This window comes from Wasmannia auropunctata, unplaced genomic scaffold (genome assembly GCF_000956235.1).
Source record: "Wasmannia auropunctata unplaced genomic scaffold, wasmannia.A_1.0 LD336069.1, whole genome shotgun sequence".
Classification (NCBI taxonomy): domain Eukaryota; kingdom Metazoa; phylum Arthropoda; class Insecta; order Hymenoptera; family Formicidae; genus Wasmannia; species Wasmannia auropunctata.
In genome coordinates, this window is record NW_012026821.1 from 2,239,362 (window position 1) to 2,250,399 (window position 11,038).

General features: G+C 29.6%; 2 protein-coding genes across 2 annotated transcripts in view; both read left to right on the forward strand.

Annotated features, from left to right (window-relative positions):
• LOC105450225 (polyamine oxidase-like) overlaps positions 1-825 on the forward strand; it is a 5,013-nt gene extending 4,188 nt beyond the window's left edge. The window contains exons 7-8 of the mRNA XM_011689971.1: positions 3-98; positions 673-825. Coding sequence (XP_011688273.1) covers positions 3-98; positions 673-694 — 118 coding nt within the window. The 3' untranslated portion in view covers positions 695-825. The remainder of the gene's footprint in view (positions 1-2; positions 99-672) is intronic.
• A 2,773-nt stretch (positions 826-3,598) lies between these two features.
• Positions 3,599-11,038, forward strand: part of LOC105450226 — an 11,779-nt gene continuing 4,339 nt past the window's right edge. Inside the window, exons 1-10 of the mRNA XM_011689972.1 lie at positions 3,599-3,805; positions 3,890-4,045; positions 4,192-4,459; positions 5,196-5,409; positions 5,688-5,921; positions 6,007-6,138; positions 6,270-6,469; positions 6,547-6,667; positions 6,925-7,031; positions 10,894-11,026. Of these exons, the coding sequence (XP_011688274.1) occupies positions 3,739-3,805; positions 3,890-4,045; positions 4,192-4,459; positions 5,196-5,409; positions 5,688-5,921; positions 6,007-6,138; positions 6,270-6,469; positions 6,547-6,667; positions 6,925-7,031; positions 10,894-11,026 (1,632 nt within the window). The 5' untranslated portion in view covers positions 3,599-3,738. The remainder of the gene's footprint in view (positions 3,806-3,889; positions 4,046-4,191; positions 4,460-5,195; positions 5,410-5,687; positions 5,922-6,006; positions 6,139-6,269; positions 6,470-6,546; positions 6,668-6,924; positions 7,032-10,893; positions 11,027-11,038) is intronic.

Genomic DNA, 11,038 nt, shown 5'->3' on the forward strand with positions numbered 1-11,038 from the left:
TTCGCTGGAGAAGCTACACATGATCATTATTATTCCACTGTGCATGGTGCCGTGGAAACTGGTTTCCGCGAAGCGGACAGACTGATCGATTTTGAAAGGTAAGCTAATGTTAATTCAAATTCATTTAAAGCTTAATATCAAAATAAGTACTTACAACAATATAATATTATAATTTTTAATAATGTTCAAATACACGTTGATCATCTTACTTAATCGAAAACGCTTTAAAAAGTTACAAAAATTGAGTCTTTAAACATTTATTGTTAAAAAATGTTTTATCTATTTTCTATCTATGTTCTATCTATTTCTTATTAAAACTTATAAATTTTGAATTTTTTTTAATTTAATAAAAATTAAATAAAAAAAGGGAAATCAATTAAACTTTAGTATATAAAGATATACAAATCTGTGTAATGCATGTATTATATGTAATTTAATAATTCTTATTTTTATCTGCTTATTTTTGCTGTTGCACGATTTTGTATTTCATGTTATTGTTTATCAAAATTTGATCACAATTAACTTGATAAGTTAGCTTATCACAATTTTGCATGAAACTTAAGAAGTAAAAGCTTCTCTGCTTAGATGTTGTTACTTTTGATCATATCGACTTCAAATCGATACAAATAATTTTGCAGTTATATTTATATTGATTACATGTATTTTTCTTAGGCAATTAAATTCCCACCTTTAACTACGGTTTCTTACACCTGCGTCCTTATAATGAACGGATTATGGAAAACCAGAAATATGTTTGCAATTTTCAATGTTTGCAACAAGCGAACAGGAGAATATATATTTAAGATATAACTATTAGGTACTTGTTTGTAAAATTTAAATATTTATATAATATAACAATATATTGTACACTATAATAGTGTAAAATTTAACATTGTAAATGTTAGTATTTTGGAAAATATAATTTATACGAAATATATCATAACGTTATTAGAGAGTTACTTGTATTTGTTATTATAATTTTTATATTGTGTTTATTATTTATATGTAGTCATTCTGTAATTATTTTCTTGTTTATAGATAGTTATTCTATTGAGAATATCTTTAAATCGTACAATTTTATGTAGCTTTTATAGAATAGAATAATGACTTAGAATAAACATATATAAAATCAGTAAACAATATATAATACGTGTACCTATATGTATAAGTGTTTATGCGTTCAGCAGAAGAAAAGCAACTCTGCAATGCAGCCTAAGTGAGATATATTAGATTACTTTGCATATCGTAGAACGTGCAATCATTTAACTGATTGACATCTTCGGTGAAGCGTTGCGGATAGAGATTGAGCGAGCGCGTCAGTAGATCATGTTTGGAGACAAGGTCAAACACCACGTTTTCAGATTGTTCATAAATCCATTGCGCTCCAAGGTCTACTATACATTTTCACCTGAAAATATAAAAGAATAAAAAGAATTAGAGTCGTAGTAGTAGCAAAATGTCCGCGCACGCCTTCGAGTCTCGGCGAGACACTAAGAATGAAAAGAAAGATTCGCGAATGGGATATGCAAGTAGAAAGCGCTGCGTCTGGAATACATAAGTTTATTACATTTATAAAATAAAATAAAATAAAATGAAATAAAATATAATACTTTGGAATACTTACAGACAACTCAATTAAACACTGTCGTGAAAAGATTAGAGAATTTGGTCGCGATTAGAGAATTAGGTTGAAAGGCAATATGTTATTGCTCGATAGATTCGGACGGCGTTCTGCTCGGCGTTCGGCTCCGGCCGAATTATAGTAGTTGCAGGAATTGTAGAATTGGCGACACGGTGAAAACTGTGAAGAACACGGAATTCACAAATTATTTTCTCGTGGATATATGCACATGATATCTGTTAAAAATTTGATCTTAATTAATCTTTTATTCAATCTGATTCCTTTAACTAATCTTTAAGACAGTCTAAGACATAAATTAATTGTAGTACAAAAACTTATATTATCTAAAGAAATGAAAAATTAAATAAAATCATCAAGATTTTTCTATGTTATTCCACGGCCCAGAACATAGTTAAAAGAATTCATTCTATTCCATAGGGTAACAGTTGGATCCTATTTTTGCATTGTGATAAAAGCATAGTTCAGTATATTGCTTTTAAATTTTAAATTTAAGATTTTATAATTCCAATTTGAAGTCTTTTATTAAATTTAATTGAAATAATGCAAAATTATGCAAAAATATAGATTTAAGAAACACATCAAAATTGATTTTTGCAAATATAACAGATTCTATCATATTATTCGCCAGCGAAGCTACGCATGACAATATCTATTTGACGACGTACGGAGTTTACGAGACAGGAGTTCATCAAGCCGAAGTTTTTTTGCAACATCACACGAATATCAATTAAATACACATACATGTCGATATGTAGATATGTAAATATAATCATACAATAAAATTATTTGAACACATAATAAGGCATTTTTCTGGTTATCATAAAGTTCGTTAATAATACGTATTTTTTATTTATTTTAATTTTATGTGTATGTTTATACATCCTGTAGCAAAAATTAATTATTATACAGTTTATTAAATGTAAAATGTTAATGTAAATTTGCAATTTATTTATTATTAAACAACTTTTATTTTTTTATGTTTATTTGTACTATTTTACACAACGCTGTCCGTATATATTTTACGTTTTATTGTACAAATATATTATTTATATTTCTGGATATTAATTATATCGAAATTTCTTTTTTTATTTGTTCTTATTTTACCAATTTTTGCAAAATTGCATCAGCTGTTATTTCGCTTTGATTGCGTCAGAATTGAAAATTTTTAATTGACCAATCAAATGTTGATCAAAGGTGAATAATGTTCACTTGAACTCACTTATTCTTAGCAAATGTCAAAGGAGGCGATCGTGCAAGATTGTTAGCCTATTGACGCGACATGTGTGGTATTTACAATATTTCGACGGTGAGAAAATGCATCTCAATCAATGGAACTTGTAATGGAACTTTTTTTATTTTATCGCAAAAATGTTACAGTGTAAAAGTAAGATTCATGTGTTTACAACAAACCAATTTTAATTTAATATTAAACGATTGAAATTTATGACCATTAATTAATAATATAAAAAAACATTATTATATAAAGAATTAAAATAGTTTTTAAAATTTTTACTAATTGTAAGAACATTTTTTAAAATTATTTTAGTTTTATTTTTAGAAACAATCATTATAATAATTATAATTTTATATTATATTGTACCAATTTTATGATATAAATATTGAAATATTTTTACGCAACACATATTGCATTTTTAATATATATTACACTATATACTTTTGCAAAGTTATTATTACTAAACGCATGTTAAATTACATTTATATTAATTTTAAGTAGACACAAAACTATTAAGACACATTATAATTTAACTTTTAGTGTAATTAATAACTGCTATTAATTTTATCAATTCCAGTTAAATTTCCTACTATAAAAATTCAACGTCGATATCTTCGATGAAGTCACGATTCATAGTCTATTAAAATCGCTCCCCACTCAGATCTTCCACGATCTCTCTTCTTCTCTTCGTCTCTTTCTGCTATTTTTATCTATCTTGTTCTTTCATTCTATACAATTAAGAAGGAGAGATGGGAAAAAGACGCTTGTAGATTCCACCGCTAGTAATCGTAGCACCAGCTTATTTCTATCGTCAAATGCTTTGACGTCGGCTCCTCCGCTCAATATCTTTTATTATTCAGCAATGAATTTTCGTTTTTGCCTGGTTGCGTCCATTTTGATCCTTGATGTGGTCTCCGTTCGGTCTACCGGTAAGAAAAATTTGGAATTATCATTGATAATAGTTTTTAGTGTTTTTCATCGCTAGGGATTCTATGGATTATTTTATGTTGTAGATTGTGATACGTCAAAGGAAGCAAAAATTGTGATTGTTGGAGCGGGTCCAGCTGGCATTGCTGCTGCCTCGAGGCTGTCGCAGAGAGGAGTGAATGATTTTGTGATACTGGAGGCCAACGATAGAATCGGTGGCAGAATATATACCAAAGACTTTGGTAAATAATAATTTCTCAACTTAATCTTGAATCAATGAGAATTTTGCTTTGCATATTATCTTTGAAATGAATTATAAGATTCTATTTTGCATCCTTGATATTTTGAGTATTTAGGAAAAGTTTGAGTAAGATTTTTATATTTTCAGGTGAAAATGTGGTAGATCTCGGGGCTCAGTGGGTTCATGGACAATCTGGAAACGTAGTATTCGATCTTGCCTCCAAACATAATCTGCTGAGTTCATTCGCAGTTCTTCGAGATAACAGCAAACATGAATTTGTCACAATTAATGGTGAAATAATGCCCTGCGAAGAAAGCAGCAAAGCTCTAACGATTTTTGAAAATATTCTGGATAATGTGACGCAGATAGAATTGAAAGAGGAAAGAGGATCTTTAGGAGATTACATAATACGAGAGTAAGTACATTTGTTTTTGTATATGATTAAAAATATACAATTATTAATTATATAGAAATTAATTAGAAAATAAGCGTTAAGAATATTTTTGTTTATTTTGTTAAGAAAAATATTATGTTTAATAAAAATTCGGTCACAGAGATCACTGTGTGACAAGGAACATTGTCGTGATGGAGCATCCAATTGTTCGCAATGTTTAGTCGCACGCTAACAACACTTTTTTTTAATCTCTCAAGAACCTCACAGTAATAAAACTGATTAACAGTTTGTCTTTGAGGTACAAATTTTTTATGGACAATCACCTGACTTTTAGAGTGGGGTTCATCTTTAATAGATTCACGGCCTTTTGAAAATGCCTTATGTCCTTTAAACACTTGTGACTTCCACAATGCATGTTAAGCCAAAGGTTTTAATTTATTGAAAGTTTCAATACTGTTTTCCCCAAGTTTGACACAAGATTTGATCACACAACGTTGCTCGAAATTGCGCTCTTCCATTTTTGTGACATACATACAAAAACTGTTTCAAAAAGAATTACACTAAAATTAACCTGCGACTTTATAGCGACTTGAAACTTATACTGCAGGTCTACGAACGATTAACCCTTCACGAGAAGGGCGATTCCGCAATATCGCCAGATTGTGTGATAGTCAGGCAGTCTTATTACTTTATTTACATACCTTGTATATTATGACTAATGAAAATAATTAATTTAGTTCTAACATTAATGTTGTAGATATTATAAAACTTTCGACGAAAAACCTTTTATGAATCGTTCTCGAGTTGATGAATATCTATCTTGGATGGAAAAGGCGGAAAACTCTGCAGACGGAAGCGACTCATGGTTTGACGTTTCTGCGAAGCGTTTTACAGAATATTGGGAATGCGAGGGCGATCAGTTATTGGGTTGGAAGGAGCATGGTTATAAAACAATTTTTGATCTGCTATTAGTAAGAAATTACTTAATACAAATTGAATTGAAAATCGCGTTGCCCAATAATATTTTTCGTAACGTTCCATTTTACAAAATGCCTGAAAGGATCAGTGAAAGTTAAAATATATTCTATTACAGAAATAATCACTATTTTCAAATTAAATTAATATCGAACAGTATAATAAATTTTTAATATACATTTTTAAATATAAAGTATTAAAATAATACGTGATCAGTGCATATATTTTACTTATTATTTTTCCTAATTAAGTATGTAATTATGAATTTTACCAGCAAAAGATTCCGAATGCAGAGGAATGTTTGCCAGTGATGGAAAAGATAGAGTTCGGTAAAGTCGTGGCAACTATCAATTATAGTTCAGGCGAGAATGTGACAGTGATTACCAGAGACGGCTGTGAGTACTCGGCATTGCATGTTATATTTACTGGGTCTCTAGGTGTTCTAAAGGAGAAACATGCCTCGATATTCGTTCCACCTTTGTCACAGAAAAAACAACGCGCAATAGAGGTTTTATTAATAATATAATGCTGTAAAATAACACGTGCTTGATTATTATTATTATTACAATTGATATTAATTAACATTTTGTTAGGGATTAACTATTGGAACGGTGAACAAAGTTTTCCTTGAATTTCCGCATAGATGGTGGCCGGAGGATAAAGCCGGTTTTGATTTTATCTGGCCGGAACAAGATAAGAAGGAATTCTTGCAAACCTATGGTCAAGTAAGCAAACATTCGAATGTAATTTTATTTGGACTTAGAGATTATAATAAACAATAATTTGTGTTTGAAAACCAATTCTGACGACTTTTAAAATTTTTTATCCTTTACTAATCTCATCAACTTTGTTCCAGAATAACGAGTGGCTTTGCGATGTGTTCTCGATTGTGACTGTAGCTTATCAGCCGAATCTTTTATGTGCTTGGATAGTCGGAAAAAACGCGAGACATATGGAAACCTTATCGGATGATGACGTATTCGACGGATTGTATTTATTGTTACAAAAATCGTTTGAAAGTCATTATAATGTTGTGAAGCCAACAAAAATGTTAAGGTAATTTTCCATTGGAAATAATTGAAAGAAAAACAATTAAATTATAAAATTTAAAATTATTTTTCTAAAACTTTTAGGTCTAAATGGTATACCAACGAACATTCTCGAGGCTCGTATAGTTTTCAAAGCATGCTTGCCGAGCAAATGGATGTAAAACCGATAGATCTAGCCGAGCCAATTATGACTGGAAATAAACCTGTATGTAATCCAAAAATGAAATTAACATAATATTTTTAATTATTATACAAATTATCGTTTGAAATATTATAGTTAATCTCCTCATTATTCATTTTATGTTAGTTTCTCTTTTTGATAATAATACCCAAGATATGTTCATTTATTTTTAGCTTTAGCTTATACATGTACCACGTTTTTCTATCTTATGTAACTGTTATTATCGTATTATAAAAGATTATTACAAAGATTATTACATTAATGAAATGTATCGTAATTAGGTGATCCTTTTCGCTGGAGAAGCTACACATGATCATTATTATTCCACCGTGCATGGCGCCGTGGAAACTGGTTTTCGCGAAGCGGATAGACTAATTGATTTTGAAAGGTAAAATAATGTTAATTAAAATTCATTTAAAGCTTGATATAATCAAAAGCAATAAATACAACAATATAATATTATAAAGTATATTACAAAATTATAATATTTTAATTATTATTATATTTTAATAATGCTCACATACGTTGATAATTTTACTTAATCAAAAACAATTTTAAAAGTTACCAAAAATTGAGTCGTTAAACATTTTTTGTTAAAAAATATTTTATCTATATTTTATTAAAACTTATATTTTTTAAATTTATAATTTATAAATTTTTTTTGGTTTAATAAAAATTAAATAACAAAAAGTGAGTGATCTGTTAAAAAAATTTTATTTATTAAGATGTACATTTCTATGTAATGCCTATAATGAATTATATGTAATTATATGTAATATAATAATTCTTATTCTTATCTGCTAATTTTTGCTGTTGTTACATGATTTTGTTTTGAGATTTACATAATTGCTTATCAAAATCTGATCACTATCAATTTGATAAGTATAGCTTATCACAAAGTTGCATAAAATTTAATAAAAGTAAACGTTTTTCTACTTATTTGTTGTTACTTTTGAACATATTGACTTCAGATCGTGCACAAATAATTTTGCAATTATACTTATATTAATTACATGTATTATTTTAGACAATTGAACTCTTCTCTCTAACTACATTTATTATAACTGTATCCTTCTAATGCGGATTATGGAAAACTGGAAATATATTTGCAATTTGCAATATTCGCAACAGGTGAATATATTTAAGATATGAGCAATTAAGAGGTATTCTCTTATTTATAAGATTTAAACATTTGTATAAAAATACATACAATAATATACAATGGTACATTAATTATGCTCTAATGTAAAATTCAACATTGTAAATTGATATAGTATTTAGTAAAATATAGTTTATATGAAATGTATTACAACATAACAAAAAAATATTACTCGTATGTGTTACAATTTATTTATTGTACTTGTTATTTATATTTAGTAGTTATTTTTGTGTTTCCTATTGTAGCTAAATCATTACTGTATTGAGAATATCTTTAAATGATACATTTTTTTTATGTAGCATTTATTAATGACTAATTTATATAGAACTTATAGAACTGACTAATTTTGACTTAGATTAAACTTATACAAAATTAGCAAACAATATACAGGGTGGATCATTTTAAAAAAAATTTTAAGAAAAATTTTAAGAAAAAATCCTCAAATATTTTTTTCCTACGTCTTTTACAAAAAAAATATTTCAGATAAAAGTTTTAGGGTTTTAAGGAACACATTCGATAGCATTATGACTATTATTGTGACTTTGGATGGCGTCGGCAAGATCAGGTCAAAGTCACATCAATTTTTTTAAACGGGACACCTTATTTTTTATTCCAGAACCTAATAGTTGATGTCGAGAGCTTTCCAAAACATCATAATAAAATATTTTTTGGTTGAGTAAATTTCAAGTTATAAAGCTTGAAATTAGTTACAGTACTGCCGACATTAGGAGCATTAGTCGTAGCATTACCCAAGGTGTCCGAACAATGGCTAGAATTTTTTAATAAATGTTGTTCATGATCATGACCTTGACAACATATATAGCTACGTATTTTTACGTTTTATTGTACATTATTTTTTATATGTCTCAATATTGATCATATCGGAATAGCTTTTTTTATTTATTCTTATCTCATCAATTTTTGCGAAATGCGCTAGCTATTATTCGCTTTGATCGCTGAGCTGTCGGTCTTTTGAACCGTCGCTGTTTGCGGTATTCCGAACATATTCTGAAAGTTGATCTTTTTTTGCAGAGAAATAAATAATTCCATTTTTGAGATCAAACTTACGAGTTGTGTAACGAATAATCTGAGAAGAGTGGCACGCTCTCTCGTGCCTAACGTCCAATTTGCTTACGCGTGTCTTAACGAGCAATTTCCGCAAAGTCATTTGTAGATTGTTGTATCAATTATTTTCTGCGAATCGGTCTATATTAAAGCGGCGAACAAGCGGCTGTTGCATCTCGCTCGCGAGTGCGGTCGCAAATTTGACAGAAAGACACGAGAAAACATGATTTTTGAATGAAAACATAACATCACGTAGAAGGGGGAACGTATTCGTTCAAATAGTGTGTAAGTCGTGCAATTTCGTTGTTCATATTGCACTACCGATCCACAATTTAATCAAGGCCACATTAATCGAGCATACTTTTGTGCGACTTCTGATGTCATCACATGAATTATATACGAGTGCCGAGATGTAGTCAAGGCCATATTAATCAAGCATACTTTTGACATCGTCATATGAATTATATACGTGTGTCAAGATAGTCTTTCTTGTAGTTGCCACAATCTACGCTTGAATCCTGTCGAAAACGTGCGAAAATCGTGACGATTTCGTCGTTCAAGTTCATGTCGCACTATACCGAGCCACAGTTTCATCAAGGCCGTATTATAACCGAGTATTATACTTATGACACCGTCACACGAATTATATATGAATGCCAAGATGCAGTCTTTTCTGTGTTTGCCTCAACCTGCGTTTGAATCCGGTTAAATCGTGCGAAAACCGTGAAATTTTATTGGTCAAGCTCACGTTGGACTACCTGACAGTTTAATCAAAGCTATATTAATCGAGCATAATTCTGACATCACACGAATTATATACAAATTCCAATTCCAGTATTTGCCTCAACATATTTTTGATCCAGTTAAATCATGAAAAAATCAATGAATTTCGTTATTCAAGATAATATTGAACTATGCTGACATCGTTAATCAATACGATATGTTTTGTGCACACATCTAGAATTATCGTATGACCCATACAAGTGATTTGATTTCGATACCTCGCGTTTTACTCGCGACAATACGTGATTTCCTATAAATGTTGATACCAATATTTTTGTGCATTATGCGCTTCGACGTGATGTTACTTTTTCGATCAAAAATTATATATTCTCGTGTCATTTTGACCCTACGAGATATTCCAATGAAAATTAATTGAATCGGTTGAGAGCAAAAACCGGCTTTATGGAGCCTGGTTAATTAACTTAATGATTATCGATTAATAATCAATAAAAACATTTATAACATAATAAATTAAAATTAAAGATTTTGTTAACTTTTATTAAGAATATATATTTCTTAAAATCATTTCAGTATTATTTTGTTAAAACAATCATTATTATGATGAATATAAATTTATATAATTGTATCAACTTTATGAATAAATGCTAAAATATTCCTACTCACAATGTATTGAGTTTTAATATACATTACACAATATACTTGCAAAGTTATTATTATTAAACGCATTCTTAATCACATTTATCTTAGTTTTAATTAAATATAAAACTCTGTTGAGATTACAATTTAATATATGTATAAAGATATACATATATTAAAGAAATTAGATGACATTATAATTTAATTCTTAGTATAACTAACGATTGTTATTTGTTTTATCAATTTCAGTTAAACTTTCTACTGTAAAAATTCAACGTCGATGTCGTCGGAGTCACAATTCTAGTTCTAGGATCGTTCCCCACCCTGATCTTTCACGATGTCTCTTCTCCTCTTTGTCTCTCTTTCTGCTATTTTTGTCCACTCTCTTCTTTCATTCTCGACAAGTTTAAAGGGGTATGAGATGTAGTTTCCACCGCTGTTAATCGTGGCAACAGTTTGTCTCCATCATCAAAAGCCTTGACATCGAATCCTCCGCTCAATATATCTTACTATATTCAGCGATGAATTTTCGTTTTTGCCTGGTTGCGATCTTTTTGATCCTTGATGTGGTTTCCGTCTGGTCCGCCGGTAGGAAAAATTCAGAATTATCATTGATAATAATTTTTAGTGTTACTTCATTTCTAAGGATGATCCTGTGGATTATTTTATGTTGTTTAGCTTGTGATACGCCGAAGGAAGCAAAAGTTGTGATTGTTGGAGCGGGTGCAGCTGGCATTGCTGCTGCCTCGAGGCTGTCGCAAAATGGAATGAATGATTTTGTGATACTGGAG